Source organism: Staurois parvus, unplaced genomic scaffold (genome assembly GCF_062004578.1).
Source record: "Staurois parvus isolate SC_StPar_1 unplaced genomic scaffold, SC_StPar_1.0 ptg000080l, whole genome shotgun sequence".
Lineage (NCBI taxonomy): Eukaryota > Metazoa > Chordata > Amphibia > Anura > Ranidae > Staurois > Staurois parvus.
Window position 1 is genome coordinate 7,580,162 of NW_028317876.1, and position 18,172 is coordinate 7,598,333.

General features: G+C 42.2%; 1 protein-coding gene across 2 annotated transcripts in view; it reads left to right on the plus strand.

Moving 5' to 3' along the window:
* Positions 1–18,172, plus strand: part of IRF2 (interferon regulatory factor 2) — a 121,561-nt gene that overhangs the window by 71,469 nt on the left and 31,920 nt on the right. For both annotated transcript variants that reach the window (XM_089669632.1, XM_089669631.1), the window contains exons 3-4: positions 12,370–12,469; positions 15,862–16,038. In XM_089669632.1, coding sequence (XP_089525758.1) covers positions 12,370–12,469; positions 15,862–16,038 — 277 coding nt within the window. The remainder of the gene's footprint in view (positions 1–12,369; positions 12,470–15,861; positions 16,039–18,172) is intronic.

Consider the following 18,172-nt stretch of genomic DNA (forward strand, 5'->3'; position numbering starts at 1 on the left):
TATCTGCTGGTGGCTGTCTGTATTTATTCGGGTTGGGTGGAAGCCTGGCCTACACGAACTGAAACTACCAGAGAAGTAGTCAAATGTCTAATACAGGAGATTATCCCCAGATATGTAATTCCCTCTTCCATAGGCTCAGACATGGCCCTGTCTTTGTTCACAAGTGTTTTCAGGAATTAGCAACCACTCTCAAGATTGCTTGGAAACTACATACCGCATACAGGCCTCAAAGTTCTGGAAAAGTGGAGAGAATGAACAACACCCTAAAGTTACAACTGGAAAAACTCTGTCAGGAAACCCCAATGAAGTGGATTTTGATGCTGCCCATTGTTTTGCTGAGAATCCAGAGTACGAACAAAGAGGACAAATTGGTCCCCTTTTGTAGTACTATATGGTAGGCCCCCACCCATTATTAGAGGTATTGAGGGAGATTTACACCAGATAGGGGTGGTGGTGAACCGATAACTGTTACAGAAATTGGGGGAGAATATGCATGATATAGGGAAGTGGGTTCAAGAGAAACTCCCCATAAGCCTGTCCAACCCCGTTCACCCCTTTGCACTGGGAGATGCAGTGTGGGTAAAGGAGTGGAGCGTAACCTCTTTAGAGCCCAGATGGAGAGGTCCTTACACTGTTCTGCTGTCTACGCGCAGCCATTAAAATGGCCGAGGTGACCCCCTGGATACATCACTCCAGGGCAAAGCGAGCTGCTGATCACACAGATTCATGGCTGAGTAAAGTAGACCCTCAAGATCCCTTGAAGCTAAAGTGGACCAGAGAAATTAGAAGGAAGAACTCCAGCCCTGCTCTCAACACACCTTGAAGCTGTTGAGTCAACGTACGGCGGAAGAAGGGGATACATTTGATATCTGTTAGAAGGAAGAACTCCAGCTCTGCCCCAGTCACACCCGGAAGCTGACTGGTCAATGCACAGCAGAAGATGGGAATCTACATCGATATGATGCTTGATAAAAATGTTTTAATAAAATTGCTGGTAGCCATAGTAATAACCCTAGCTAGAACAATAGGGGGGAGGGCAGATCATGTGACCCGTGTATCAAGACTACTAGAGTAGGATCTGTAACCACTAGAATGTTATTTTGGCATTCTCATTATCAATGTGAAGGCACAGTAACACTTGTGTACATAATTAAATAATTTATTCAATGTGCACTGTAGGGAACCAGATAACCTGCTATGACCTCATCTATGAAGCTATGTCAAGTGATGCTTTGTCTCTGCTTGAGTTTTTTTGTGAGGAACTGGTTGATACTTGTAGTGCTTCGCTGAAATTCCTCTCAACTCCAGCCTGTGTGCGTTCAGTAATTGCTGTGTGGAGACAGACGATCATGGCAAGGTAATAGAAGAAATCACCGATAGGATGATTAATGCTTAGGTCAGTGGTCAATTGGTGATGCTTTATCTCACTCAAACTTTCACTACGATAGCATCAAAGGGGGGAATGTGGCAGCACTCAGATATTGCAGCGTTTCCTTTAATTTTTAATATTTCTACCAGCTCACTTCCCCCTCCCTTATTTACCGTGAACAATACCAGCTACAAACTGGAACACATCATTTATCTGTAGCTTGTACTCAAAGACATATACTGTACAGTTTAGAAAGTCTTTTGAATGTGCAGAAAGTGAAAGCAGAAAAATATGCATTGTGACATAACTGTTAATATGTATACTCTGTGAGATGTTTTTCAAGCCACTTAGCTTTGCAAACATGAGTCTGGCTGAGGCACAACCAGCACTGGTTAAATAAAGGTTTGTTTTCCTCAAGTTTGTGTCCGGAGTTTACCTAGTATTCCCAAAGTTGCCGCTACATAACCGCAACACAGACAGAAGGTGACGGTTAAACCCTTCAGATTTGTATTTCTGTTTGTGTCCCTGCTACTGATATTCCCTTACTTCCTGTCTGTTAAAACTGTTGTCAGCAGAACAGGAAGTGGGGTATAATTCCCTCTAACGGAGCCCTGTATAGCATTAAAAACTAGAGTTCAGACCCTTTCCCACTAGAAAGAAAATGTTTTCTTGTTGTCATACTCTTTAAGAGCTTGTTCACACAGGGCGTACATCGCCATACAGCCTTGCTTATCTGCATAGGAATTCCCAAGTGTTCATGTGTCATCCACTTGCTCTGCTCTTCTCGTGTGAAAAGGGCCCAAGTGTGTCAGAAAAGTGTTTTGTATTGTGTTTTAAAATGAAGCTTTCCTGTATACATTGCTTTAAAGGTGAATTCCAGGCACAAATATGTACAAGCATAGCCACAAAGGATGAAAATCCACTTGTGTGCACCAAATGCCTTTGTAAACCCAGATATTACCATGTAAAAGTAGTGGTGACATCATCACTGTGCTGCACATAGCCTGTGCAAAGCTGTGTGAGGGGCCCAGCGGATCCACCCACTCCAGGCTGGGTGCAGAAAACTACAGGAGTGAGTGGATACAGGACTAGTCACCCTGCACAAGGAGAGAGATCGGCCTTTATTACAGGAAGCTCCTGCACAGAAGCAAAGTTTCACACTGGATTACTGCACAGATCTGGAAGGAATGCACAAATCACACAAAGGTTCAAGTGAAAAGACACTTTGCTTCTTGTATTTAGTCAGTGTTTGCTTATCACTGAGTTTAGCTTTAAAGAGAAAACATATAGGGGCTGCCTTTGCTGTTTTCTTTTAACTGCTTCAGTAGCATAGAATGTACATCCTCTAGTTAAAGTGGGAATACCGGGCTCATGGCTGCAGCTGCATCCATGAAGCCAGCGATGCTGAACACTGTAAAAGCAATTCGGGTGGCTAAATAGCTGCTAAATGATTTTACAGGCAGCAGAAGTGGGTCCCTCCTCCCACCGGGGAGCCTGAGACTGCAGCCAAAAAAACTGGAACGTTCCAAATCCTCTCTATGGTCTAAGACGGGTGTCGGCAACCCGCGGCTCCGGAGCCGCATGCGGCTCTTTTTCACCTTTCCTGCGGCTCCGGAGCACACTGCCCACCAGGTGACAGGCAATAGGGTCGGCAAGCCGCGGCTCTTTTAATGCAGATCTTCTGTGTGCCGGGCGCCCGCTGGCAAACATTGGCTGTCAGGATGTAGGCGGGGCAGCCCGGATGTAGGCGGGGCAGCGTGACGAACTCCTCTCCTCTCACAGTCCGCCCTGAAGACCAGAACGGCGCGGGAACCCAGCGAGAGGAACGCGCGGAGCAAAGGTAAGTGAATTCACACAATATGGGGAATGAATTACTATGGGGGATGAATTACTATAGGGGGGATGAATTACTATGCGGGATGAATTACTACGGGGGATGAATTACTATAGGGGGGATGAATTACTATAGGGGGGATGAATTACTATGGGGGATGAATTACTATATGGGGGATGAATTACTATAGGGGGGATGAATTACTATATGGGGGATGAATTACTATAGGGGGGATGAATTACTATGGGGGATGAATTACTATATGGGGGATGAATTACTATAGGGGGGATGAATTACTATGGGGGATGAATTACTATATGGGGGATGAATTACTATATGGGGGATGAATTACTATATGGGGGATGTATTTTCAGTTTTAAAAATGTTTCTCTCAAAATAAATTTCAATCGTGGTTTTGGCGAGATTTGGCTCAGTCGAAAAAAAAGGTTGCCCACCACTGACCTAAGGCTATGATTGTGATTATGACGATACACTGTGGCCCTGATTAACCCTTTGCTTACTGGACCCTTAAACCCCCTTCATGACCAGAGCGTTTTTTGCAATATATGCAGTGTCGGATTTGTTTTAAATGTTGCAATGGTTTTGCGGCTCCCAGTCTTTTTTTCCCTCTCGGAAACGGGTCCAAGTGGCTCTTTATGTCTTAAAGGTTGCAGACCCCTGGTCTAAGAAATCGGAAAGGGACGAGTATTTTGTCACTTCCAGTTTTGGCTTTGTGTTTACTGGTTGGTTACTGGCCAGTGAAGCAGCTGATCAGGCTGATCTGTGTCTGATCTGCTGCTTTGGAGACCAGAGAAGAGATCTGGGTTCTAATATACCGCAAATCTCTCCATAAAGAGGGCCTGTCACCGACCATGCTTTCACAAGAGATGTAGTTCACCCCTTGTAAAAGGAATAGTTGATAAAAAAAAAAAATGATATATATTTATTTCAGGTACTTATATGGTGCTGTCAATTTACACAGCGCTTTACATATATATTGTACATTCACATTAGTCTATAACCCTCAAGGGACGAACAATCTAAGGTCCCTAACTTACATTTATACACATACTAGGGCCACTTTTGACAGGATCCAGTTAACCTACCAGCATATCTTTGGAGTGTGGGATGAAACAGGAGTACCCGGAGGAAACCCACACAGGCATAGGGAGAACATGCAAACTCCAGGCAGGTGGTGCTGTGGTTGGGATTCGAACAAACATCCCTAGTACTCCCGGGCCGAAGTGCTAGCCATTTAGCCACTGTGCTGCCCAGATTAAAGAGACAGTGTAAAAAAGTAAAAATGCTCCCTTCTCCCTTGCTTGCGTGCAAACGTAATCGCATATGTAGAACGTGCATGCATATGTAAACAGTGTATGTGCCACACGTGAGGTATTCCCGTGAACTTCAGAGCGGGAATAATAATTCTAGCCCCAGACCTCCCTGTGTAACTCTAAACTGGTAACCAGAAAGACTATTAAAGCATCACCTATAGAGATTAAGTACAGTAGTTTTGTTGCCATTCCACGAGCATGCGCAGTTTTAAAGTGTGACTTGTTAGGTATCTATTTACTCGTAACATCATCTTTTATATTTTTACCAAACAATTGAGTATTATATTGTGTTTTTGTGCATTAAAATTCATTAAAGTGTATTTTTTTTCCCCAAAAAAAATTGCATTTGAAAAAATACCATATAACCTAAAACCTTGCAACAGCCACCATTTCATTCTCTAGGGCCTCTGCTTTAAAAAGATATATACTTTTTTTTAGGGGTTTTAAGTAATTTTCTAGGAAAAAATGCTGATTTGTACATGTAGGAGGGAAGTGTCGGAGTTGGCCCGGCAGGTGGTTAATGAATACTAGTTGCTCTTCTGTCTGTAGCATCTATACATTCTATTTCACTGACCTGGAGCAAGCATGTGGATGAAAATGAGAGTGAGCTGCATGCTTGTATTGGGTCAGTGCTTTGGAAAGTACCAAAGCCATTGGATTAGCACTACAGCCTGCCAACACAGAACAAAGCCTTGCAATCCTTTTCTTTTTAAAGAATTAGAAATGTTTTTCTTGGTTCAGATCTGTGAGGCTAAGTACATGCTAAGGAGTTGTCACACACAGATGTAAGAATTCCAACTTCTTCATGTGTTACCCATACAGAAGGTATGAAAACACCATAAAATCAATTTTCTGTAACTTATCTAACATTTAAATGTAGCTGTTTTATTTAATAATATCACCCAAGCAGTGTTCTTCACTTATAAAAATTGGACCACTACTATAGATAAAAATATGTAGCCATGACAAATGGAAAGTTGTTCAGATTTTGTAAAAAAGTGTTAGCAGAGTGTACACGAAAAAAATTTAAGGAATGTTTGGGGTTTTTTTCATGGAATGTGTACATTGTGTTCTGTTAATCAGCTATCAGAAGGCAAAATGCTGTATTTCTTCTTGAAAACTTAACATACTGTATGTGTGTCTGTATATATATATTCCACGGCAGAGCGATTTGTACCATAGTTCACCCTGAGGTGTTTAAACAGAATGGTAATTTAGTTTACATTCCATCTATATTTATTTTGTCAACCGGTAATGCTAATGAATTAAAAAGCAGAAAATACAGTTAAAATGTATGCATAGGCCTAACGCTGAGTTCCAGACAGTTATTAACACTAGTAAGTGCAGTTCAGTATTTAAAATTTAAAAAAATATATAAATGCAACCAGTAGAAATATGTAAATTTCACCTGATTTCAACCTGTACAGCAGTGGTCTCCAAACTGTATTCGGGCCTCTGCTTGGCTTTATCTGGCCCTTGAGTCATTATTCCAGCTTGGCTTTATCTGGCCCTTGAGGCATTATTCCTGTCACTGACACCAACAATAGAGCATAATACCTACCACTGACACTGGCAATCTGGCACTATTCCTTCCACTTGCACCAGAAAACGGGCACTATTCCTCCCACTGACACCAACGATGGGGCAGTAGTCCTTCTTTGAATACCAAAGATTTTGAAATTGTTTACTCCCACTGGGCACAGCCCAGCTCCCCTAAAGTCTGAACAACAGTAAACTGGCCCTTTGTTTAGAAAATTTGGAGACCCCTGCTGTACATTATTGCTCAGACTGGGAGAGGGATTGGCAGTACTTTGGGCCAATCAGTTGTCCAGCAATCACATGTGCTAATAGGAGTGAGCAGAGAGATGACCTCAGCAGCCTGTTGCTGCTCCTTCACTATCCAGTCACAGGCAGCTGGCAGCTGACCTAGGTGTTTTGATCAGTCAGTTCACCATGATGGTTATACTGTCTGTGTAAGGTTGGTCATACATTCTTGGATCTCTTTTGTTCAGCCCCACGGGGCTGAGTGAGAGAAATTAATCATTCACGCTAAACAGTATGGATAGAGGAATCTCCTCTGCTGGCTATTTAAATCTGACATTCGGCACCCCTGGCTATTGGGATACCAAAAAAGTGACTGCAGCCAATTGCCCACAGTCACTTTTTGGCCAACAGTTTTTTCACCCACTCCTTCAATTTTCAGAACTAAAGATGACAAGCAGAGTGGTGCCGCCAGGTCATCTGCTTTTTTGATTTTTTTCTATCAGGAACTTGCCAAAATTCACTCTGTGTATGGCCAGTTTACATCTCGGGACTTTATGGACAGGAATTCTTTGGCAGGTAAAACAGCTCCCATATTTTGTGTATTTGGCTGTTTGCCTGGAGTTCAACTTTAATTGTCACAACCAATTGTAGGACTCCAGAAGTTGTTAATGAAAAAAAGGGAAATACCAGTGATGTGCTTACGTATAAAAAGGGTTTTGTGTGGACATTACATTTATTCTTAGAGAAATGCAGCTTATAGCAAAACCTTTGTCAATAGACAGGAACCCTAAAATAGAAAATGGGGAATTCTATAGAGCCAAGAAACCTTCAGTAAACGTCAGCTGAGCTGACTTGCTTACAGTTCTGATCTGTTGAGTTCCGTAGCATTTAATTAAAGAGCTGCTAAAGGAAACCTGTAGTGAAAGCAGTCTAGGGCTGTCATTGCTGACCTCTTTCTGAAACTTCTTGGTGCCTGGCCATATCTGGCCTCAGTCCTTCTAAACCATTGACCCAGAATAGGCATATAATAGAAAGTCAGAGCTGAATTGCTTGCTTCAAACCAGTGCCTCAAAGGGTTTAGAGCTATTGGATTAACTTGACAGCCAGCCAACTAGCATTTCAGATGTAGAGGTTTATTGATGGCTCAGTTTACCTTGATAGACTGCTTGAAAACGATGATTCACTATGTGGGTGTTTTTTATGTTTTAGATTTTGTTTTAGGGTTACAATGTAATTTTTTGGTAATCATCTTTGTTCACAAATATATGCATTTACAAGCTGCAAAATACTAAGTTCAAAGAGACCTCCATCTGGGCAGTGTAAGGTATTTTCCACTCTAAACTCATATCCTTCATATCTGAAATGAGTCCGAAAGAGGCTCAGGCCTCCTTTTCATATTCTTTTGATTGATCTCCATGTACTATGCTATTCTCAAGTTCTTCGATTCCAGCAGCCCTCTAGAGCAGCCTTCCTAAACCTTTCTAACACTGAGGAACCCTTGAACTACCCTTGCAGGTCTTACGGAACCCCCTGCTAAATTACTGCAGCTCACAGTACATTAGCGTAAATGGTATGTTGAACTCAACTCTAAAAAAAAAAAATAATTAGTAAATAAAGGAATGGGCATATGTTGCGATTTGACTCTCCCTGTATATGACAGTAATAAAATGAAATAGGCAATAATAAAGGCCAAAAAAGAATCAGATTGTGAAAGTTGTAATGTTCCCATACATTGGTGGTCAGTGGAAGAATGACTACCTTACATTGTTGGTTATTGGGAGAATGGACATCTCATACTGGTGATTAGGGGGAAGAATGCTCCTTACGTTTGTGGTCAGTGGGAAAAATTTTCATTACATCAGCGAATCTCCTCTCATTGGTGGTCAATGAGAAAAATGCTCATTGCATCAGCTATCAGGAGGAAAAATCATTTATACATTAGTGGTCAATGGGAAAAATGCTTAGTGCATTGATCATCAGCAGGAGGAATGCTCATTACATACAGTCAGGTCCATAAATATTGGGACATCGACACAATTCTAACATTTTTGGCTCTATACACCACCACAATGGATTTGAAATGAAACGAACAAGATGTAATTTAACTGCAGACTCTCAGCTTTAATTTGAGGGTATTTACATCCAAATCAGGTGAACGGTGTAGGAATTACAACAGTTTGCATATGTGCCTCCCACTTTTTAAGGGACCAAAAGTAATGGGACAATTGGCTTCTTAGCTGTTCCATGGCTAGGTGTGTGTTATTCCTTCATTATCCCAATTACAATGAGCAGATAAAAGGTCCAGCGTTCATTTCAAGTGTGCTATTTGCATTTGGAATCTGTTGCTGTCAACTCTCAAGATGAGATCCAAAGAGCTGTCACTATCAGTGAAGCAAGCCATCATTAGGCTGAAAAAACAAAACAAACCCATCAGAGAGATAGCAAAAACATTAGGCATGGCCAAAACAACTGTTTGGAACATTCTTAAAAAGAAGGAACGCACCGGTGAGCTCAGCAACACCAAGAGACCCGGAAGACCACGGAAAACAACTGTGGTGGATGACCGAAGAATTCTTTCCCTGGTGAAGAAAACACCCTTCACAACAGTTGGCCAGATCAGGAACACTCTCCAGGAGGTAGGTGTATGTGTGTCAAAGTCAACAATCAAGAGAAGACTTCACCAGAGTGAATACAGAGGGTTCACCACAAGATGGAAACCATTGGTGAGCCTCAAAAACAGGAAGGCCAGATTAGAGTTTGCCAAACGACATCTAAAAAAGCCTTCACAGTTCTGGAACAACATCCTATGGACAGATGAGACCGAGATCAACTTGTACCAGAGTGATGGGAAGAGAAGAGTATGGAGAAGGAAAGGAACTGCTCATGATCCTAAGCATACCACCTCATCAGTGAAGCATGGTGGTGGTAGTGTCATGGCGTGGGCATGTATGGCTGCCAATGGAACTGGTTCTCTTGTATTTATTGATGATGTGACTGCTGACAAAAGCAGCCGGATGAATTCTGAAGTGTTTCGGGCAATATTATCTGCTCATATTCAGCCAAATGCTTTAGAACTCATTGGACGCCGCTTCAAAGTGCAGATGGACAATGACCCAAAGCATACTGCAAAAGCAACCAAAGAGTTTTTTAAGGGAAAGAAGTGGAATGTTCTGCAATGGCCAAGTCAATCACCTGACCTGAATCCGATTGAGCATGCATTTCACTTGCTGAAGACAAAACTGAAGGGAAAATGCCCCAAGAACAAGCAGGAACTGAAGACAGTTGCAGTAGAGGCCTGGCAGAGCATCACCAGGGATGAAACCCAGCGTCTGGTGATGTCTATGCGTTCCAGACTTCAGGCTGTAATTGACTGCAAAGGATTTGCAACCAAGTATTAAAAAGTGAAAGTTTGATTTATGATTATTATTCTGTCCCATTACTTTTGGTCCCTTAAGAAGTGGGAGGCACATATGCAAAGTGTTGTAATTCCAACACTGTTCACCTGATTTGGATGTAAATACCCTCAAATTAAATCTGACAGTCTGCAGTTAAAGCACATCTTGTTTGTTTCATTTCAAATCCATTGTGGTGGTGTATAGAGCCAAAAATGTTAGAATTGTGTCCATGTCCCAATATTTATGGACCTGACTGTATGTGGTCAGTAGCTAAAAAGATCACTGGTGTCAAAGGATACTTACTTAAAAAGCTAAAATGACTTGCTACTCAAGGAACACCTCCAACCTCTGGAGGAACCCTGGTAGACAAAGGCTTCTCTAGACACTTGGATTTGTGTATGCAGTGAGTATATATTGAAGAAGAGGTGTGTAGCGCTACAGGCTATGCCTTCTTGCACTTGCTGTACCATACTTTCATTTTAATGAGATACTGTTAAATTACTGACTGTATGAAATGATTGGTCAGTTCTAGTCAAGAATGGCACATGCATCTTGCCACACCTCAATTTCAGGGTATGGAAATATTTTCTATTCTTTTTTTCATGTTTTTAAGTGATGTGATAATTTTTAATTGCGATAATCTTATGTAACACCGTACATGTCTTAACCTGCCTCAGTTATGATCACACTTAACAGTGTTTCATTATCCGATTGTAATCGGTATGGTTGTTAAGGGATGACATTTTACCCTTTATTTGAAAGCATGAAGTGGTTGAGCCTGGGAGGACTTTTCTTTGGTGGCAAGAGTCTTCAGGAGACAAGATAAGGACCTGGTATGGGGAATGTTGAGTTGCAAAGGGCATACTGAAGCACAATGTTTATTTCTGATGAAGACACATGTTTTGCTCCCAGTAGGAAGGCCAGGTTGCTTTACTTGAGTAAACCCTGGTTCACATCTGTGTGGGTGGTGCCGCTGCGGATCCGCACAAAAATCCGTGTAGCTGCACCACCCGCACAGAGGAATGAAGGACCCACGGGCGGGTGCCATTAATTCTAATGGCATGCCGCCCGCACTGGAAATCGCAACTGTACTGGGAACCTCGGTTCCCGTGCAGGCTACGTTTAACGAAGAAGTGCAGGGACTTCTTCCCTGCGTGTCCTGGGGCACGGGAGTCAATTCAAATGAATAGGCTCTCGTGCCCATGCAAAACACGGCCCGCACGGCCACAGATATGTGAACAAGTGGTAAGAGACCCACATGTTACTGTATACTGCAGGTGATTGGACACTGTTTGGGTTAAACATTGAAGAGGCTCTGGTAATGTTGGAAGGCCAGGCATGTGAACTTTGACCAGGGATCATTCGGAATCGAGCAGCAATTCCAAAATCCCTTGAAATAAGCACCTGCAATTCACCAAGCATTGCCAGGATGTTGGCCTCTCCTGCATACAGAATGCAAGGACTAACCTTGTATACAGCATGCCAAAGCCTTATAACCTGTGCCTGCAAAATCGTCCCTTTTGCTATACTTTTTTCATGTCTGTGACTTCTAGGCAATTTCACTTTTTTCTCTGGTGCATCTACTTACATGTACGACCACACCTATGTAGGGGGAATTGAAGGCTGTATTAGGAACACTGCCCTAGGACAAAATCCTGACTGAGGACAACTCCTTTTTATTATGAGCTGTTCCATTCACAGACTAAAAATAATACATGTGCCGTGCACCTACATTTCTTATGCAGCTTTAACAGTACACGAGAGAGGCTAAAATTTCTTTGGGAAAACATTTTTTTTAAGGCCCCATTCACTCTTGAGCTGAGCATTTGGTTGTCTTTTGTGCAATTTTGTTTCACGACTGTACAGGTGTTTTTGTGTGCATTTCAGGCTTAAGCTTATTTTTTATTATTTTAAGCCAGCGAAAAGCTAGTTACTAGCTTTTTTTTTTTTTGGGCCAAAACATGCAATTCTGTATTAAAAAACAAGCTTCAAATGACATTATGCTTTGGTGTGAACAGGCACCATTGAAAATAATGGTATCCTAGTTTTTAGGGCTGAAACACTTTGGTGGATCTTCAAATCACACTTCAGATCGCTCAGGTGTGAACAGGGCTTTTTCAATGTGTTTGTTCATCTTTTTTTCACCCATGTTTTCACTATTTTGTCTACAACTCATTATAAGCAGCAGTAGTGTAGCGTATGAGGGCAATCTGACATATAGGCTGGGATATTATGTATAAAAGTATTATCTTGGTTTAGTGTGAAGGTTAATAATCTAACTGGGCAGGCTGTGCCAAGAGCATGAACAGCAGCTTTGTCCCAGGAAAGGGTTTCAAACTGTTATCAGTTTCAGCCAGCTCTGCATGGAGAGGCCGGATGTGAAGTTTTGCTTTCTCATTATAAGATAAGCGAAGTCCACTAGACATTTACTACCCAGAACACAGTGTATTTGGCAGTGTGTTTATGAAAAAAGAGATAAGCCATTAGTAATAGCTATGTTCAACCTTTTTTGACATGATTCATAATTTTTGTTTATTAATAACGCATTAGTATTATCCATGGGATGCTGTTTACATCAGTACCAGTGTTTCTTCTGCCTCTTAGTTGAAAGTTTGCATTCATTAATGTAGTTGTGGCTGTGGAAATATTTATTTTTATATCTTTTAATTTCAGGAAAAGAAAATATTCCAGATTCCATGGATGCACGCGGCACGTCATGGGTGGGATGTGGACAAAGATGCCCCTCTGTTCAGAAACTGGGCAATTCATACAGGTATTCAACACACGTCAACACAACACTTAAAGCGTATTGCTTTTAAACTGTTTTTTCATCCTTTGGTAATAGTTGAAGTCATCAGCTCCTAGATGGGCATGTAATGCCAATATTGTGTGAATAAAACTCAGACCAAAGATTCTCATTCTCTTACTCTATAATAGTCTGCTACTTTTCACAGCAGTGTCGACTTGGATTATTATTAATTATGGGTGATGTTGGTAGGCTTGTTTTTTTTTTTTTTTTTTATTTAGCGCAGCTCATTCTACATTTCAGAATAAGACAGATCAACAGCTAGACCACATAGATATGTGTTGAGAATCCCAAATGAATATGAAGCTAAAAAAAAAAAAAGCTTGGGTCTTTATCACACTGTGGCTTTTTCAGACATATACAGCCCTGGCCAAAAGTTTTGAGAATGACACATATATTAATTTTCACTAAGTCTGCTGCTTCAGTGTTTTTAGATCTTTTTGTCAGATGTTACTATGGTATACTGAAGTAAGCATTTCATAAGTGTCATAAAGGCTTTTATTTACAATCACACTAAGTTTATGCAAGGAGTCAACATTTGCAGTGTTGACCCTTCTTTTTCAAGACCTCTGTAATTCGCCATGGCATGCTGTCAATCATCTTCTGGGCCATATCCTGATAGTAGCCCATACTTGCATAATTAATGCTTGAAGGTTGTCATAATTTGTGGGGGGTTTTTTGTTCACTCTCCTCTTGAGGATTGACCACAAGTTCTCTGTGGAATCAAGGTCTGTGGAGTTTCCTGGCCATGGACCCAAACGTTTGATCTTTTGTTCCCCAAGCCAGTTGGTTATCACTCGTGCCTTATGTCAAGGCACCCCAACATGCTGGAAAAGGCATTGTTTGTCACCAAACTGTTCTTGGATGGTTGGGATAAGTTGCTGTCGGAGGATGTTTTTGTACCAATCTTTATTCATGGCTGTGTTCTTAGGCAAAATTATTAGTGAGCCCACTCCGTTGGCTGAGAAGCAACCCCACATATGAATAGTCTCAGGATGCTTTACTATTGGTATGACACAGGACTGATGGTAGAGCTCACCTTTTCTTCTCCTGACAAGGTTTTTTCAGGATGCCCCAAACAATCGGAAAGGGGAGTCATCAGAAAAAATGACTTTACCCCAGTCCTCGGCAGTCCAATCCCCGTACTTTCTGAAGAATATCAGTCTTTCCCTGATATTTTCCTGGAGAGAAGTGGCTTCTTTGCTGCCCTTCTTGACACCAGGCTTTCCTCCAAATCTCTTTGCCTCACTGTGCGTGCAGATGTACTCACACCTGCCTGATGCCATTCCTGAGCAAGCTCTGCACTGGTGGTGCCCCAATCCTGTAGCTGAATCAACTTTAAGAGATGGTCATGGCACTTGCTGGACTTTCTTGGGCACCCTGAAGCCTTCTTCACAACAATTGAACCTCTCGCCTTGAAGTTCTTGATGATCCAATAAATAATTGATTTAGGTGCAATTTTAATAGAAGTAATATCCTTGCCTGTGAATCTTTTTGTGCAAAGCTATGATGACTGCACACGTTTCCTAACAACAGGTAAATTTGTGTCATTCTCAAAACTTATTTGGCCAGGGCTGTAGGGGGTTATTTACGAAAACAGTGCAAAATCTGGTGCAGTTCTGCATAGATTCCAGTCTGATCCAGGTTTTATTGTCAAAGCTTAATTGAACAAGCTGAAGTTTGAAGCTGATTGGCTACCATGAACAGCTGCACCAGATTCAGAGTGCATCAGTTTTATTAAATCAATCCTTTAGTTTGCGGTTCCAACCCCTGCCATGTGCCATGCAAATCACAGGTCTAAAAGCATGTTGAGAGCTCAAGAATTTGCAGCCCGTGTCAAAGGGATGAAACAGGAGCATAGAGTTTTGCTTTTCCTGTGAGGAGAACGGTGCGTCTCTGGGTAGAATGCTGCCCATACACAGTGCATTGTATGCTCTTCTGCCTTTGTTACTAAACTGCTGTGTATATGTATATCTATAATTTACCCATCTATAAACTATGTACCGTATTTTTCGCTCCATAAGACGCGTCTAGGTTTTAGAGGAGAAAAATATTCTGAACCAATGGACTGCAGACATAGTACAGGGAATGACCAGAGACTGCGGACATAGTACCAGGAATGACCAGAGACTGCGGACATAGTACCAGGAATGACCAGAGACTGCGGACATAGTACCAGGAATGACCAGAGACTGCGGACATAGTACAGGGAATGACCAGAGACTGCGGACATAGTACAGGGAATGACCAGAGACTGCGGACATAGTACAGGGAATGACCAGAGACTGCGGACATAGTACAGGGAATGACCAGAGACTGCGGACATAGTACAAGGAATGACCAGAGACTGCGGACATAGTACAGGGAATGACCAGAGACTGCGGACATAGTACAGGGAATGACCAGAGATTGCGGACATAGTACAGGGGATGACCAGAGACTGCGGACCTTTGGGGAGGGAGGGGAACGGGTACCTGAATTTGACAGGTACCCGCTCCCACTTCCGCGGAGTTGTCCTTCCTTCTTCTTCCCGCGACGGCTTCTGTGACAGGCGGGTGCCCACTGCGGATGCGCGAGAAGCTCTGCGCTTTGTGAATGGCCCGGAGCCTTCTGGGACCTGTCATGTGTCCCAGAAGACACCGGACCATTCACAAAGTGCAGCGCTTCTCGCGCATGCGCAGTGGGCACCCGGCTGTCACAGAAGCCGCCGCAGAAAAAAAGAGTGCAGCGCTGGAGTGAGGAACAGGTAAGGTCCTGCAGGAGAGAAGAGCTGAGTGGCCGGCCCGATATTCTGACATGGTGGCAGCAGAAATACCGGACCGGCCGCTTTACATTCGCTCCATAAGACGCACTGACATTTTCCTCCCTTTTTTGGGGGGAAAAAGGTGCGTCTTATGGAGCGAAAAATATGGTACATAACTATATATCTGAGCGTGCATATATTATGATTACAGTCCCCCAGTGGATTGCCCATTAGGTCCTCATACCCCCTTCACCAGGCTATAAAAATCATCAAGAGTCTTATTAAAATGCAACATGACTTCCATGGCTTGGTTTTACTGTACATATGCATTATTCGGTTCAGAGAAGCTGAAAAAAAGCATAAGGATGTTCTCTTATTTCACCATATGAAAATAGAAAATCACAAATACACAAGCTATAATTAGATTTTTGTTGTTTTTGTGTAATCAAAACCCGAAATCTACTTTTACTGTCAATGCTATTTGTGGTCATATGATACATAAAGTCAATTTTTTTTTAAACTTTAATGCAGTCTCACACCCCAATCATTTGGTTCTCCCTACCTCCCTGCTATAGCTATTTATATCTAATTATTTATATATGTTCTTGATTTATAGGGAAATATCAGCCTGGTATAGATAAACCAGATCCAAAGACATGGAAGGCAAATTTTAGGTGTGCAATGAACTCCTTACCAGATATAGAAGAAGTAAAAGACAAAAGTATGAAGAAAGGCAATAATGCCTTCAGAGTATACAGGATGATACCTTTAGCAGAAAGACCTTCAAAAAGAGGTATGCTATGATTTGTTTCTGTGTAACTTTGATGGCCTGTCATTCAATTTGTAGCAACAACAATTGTTTTAGGTAGGTTCACATCACCATTTGCAAAGACACAGCAACCCATTTTTTTTTTAAAAAGTCCTTGCCTATCATCAAAAATGTGGTCACAGGGAAATCTCATGGCTCCATTCTTTTCCATGTGTGGAAAAAAGTGCCATGCTTTCCAGTGCATTTGGGTGCTATTGAGGGTTAATGGCACCCCATGTGTATTTCCACATACTGTGAACCTAGTCTTGGATATTTTGAGTGTATTAATGTATGATGCATAGAGCAATACACACTCACCAGCCACTTTATTTAGGTACCCCCGTTCAATTGCTTGGTAACACAAATTGCTAATCAGCCAATCACATGGCAGTAACTCAATGCATTTAGGCATGGGGTGAACACGACTTGCTGAAGTTCAAACCGAGCCTCAGAATGGGGAAGAAAGGGGATTTTTGTGACTTTGAACGTGGCATGGTTGTTGGTGACAGACGGGCTGGTCTGAGTATTACAAAAACTGCTGAGTTACTGGGATTTACACACACAACCATCTCTAAGGTTTACAGAGAATGGTCCGAAAAACAGAAAATATCCAGTGAGCAGTAGTTGTGTGGACAAAAATGCCTTGTTGATATCAGAGGAGAATGGGCAGACTGGTTGTTGCAACATTCAGATGGTAGGGTCAGAATCTGGCGTAAACAACATGAAAGCATGGATCCATCCTGCCTTGTATCAATGGTTCAGGCTGGTTATGGTGGTGTAATGGTATAAGGGATACTTTTTTGTCACTAGCAAAGGTGTACCTAATAAAGTGGCCGGTGAGTGTAATTCTTTAATCCACAGCAACCACCAAAATATAAAATTTTATTAACTTGACTTCTTACTAGTTACAGAAGGTGCAGCTGCTTGCACAGCATTATTATACATGAAAGCTATAAAACTTTGTTTAATAATGTTGTGCAAACAGCTGTAACTTCTGTAATCGCTTTACTCAACAAAATGCCCTGAACAATAGATTCCTCCTTTATTCTTCATTATTATAGACTGATATGGAAGGAATAAAGGAGGAATCCTTGTTCTGGGCATTTTTTTGTGCAAAGGAGCTTTCTCCTTTAGCAAAGTCTCTTAGGTAAGGTCAGTATTGTGTGTTTAAGTCTAATCGGTGACCTTGGGACTCTCTGGGTGCTCTGACCATATTACAATGCTGGACGCTAACATGCCTAATGCACACGGCCATATGAAAATGTAGCAACTAGTATGGAGGATCTTGCTGGTAGAAGCCTAGTGTCCTCCATTGCTGGAAGCAAGTGGCTACTCCCATCTAAATTCCTCTCTTCCTCCGGGGCATAGGCATCTTCTCAAGAAAGCTACGAACCAGTCTCTGTTACTAGGATACAGGCAGCTTTTGCCTCCTAGCATCCCACTGTTGCTAGGACAGAATCAGCTCTTGTACTTTAATAGCGTACATTTGCACTGTATGCATACTTTACGGTCTATACTCAGGAACTCCTATGCAAATGTTTCTATTTTTTTGCTTTACTGAACTCAGCGGGTTTACTGATAATAACTATTGGTTATAGAACATCATTCAAATTTGCACAATATGTATTAGATAAAGTGATTGTAAAGGGTTAAGTTTTTTTACCTTCTGTGAGCAGCATCCCCTTTAATAGTTACCTGAGCTGTGCACGAGAGCCTCGGCTCCCCCATGACTCTCCTTCCTCATTGGCTGATACAGCAGTAGTAGCCATTGGCTCCCGCTACTGTCAGTCACAGCCAGTGAGCCAATGAGGAGAGAAGCCTGGGGTCAAGCCGCAGTCTGTGGGTGAGGTGGACACACAGAGCAGCGGCTCAGGAGCCCCTGGAGCAAGCTGCTTGTTATGAGGGCACTAGGCAGGAGGTAGGGGCCAGGAACGCTAGCAGGGGACCTGAGCAGGGGAGGATCAGGGCTGCTCTGTGCAAAACCACTGCAAATATCACTTTAAATTACATCTTTCAAGTTAGCCTGCGTATGATAATTTCAACTCTGATTGTAACTGTTAGGTTCATTTTGATTTTTTTCTTGTTTTCAGTGTAAGGCCTGGCTCTGGTCTTACTAGGT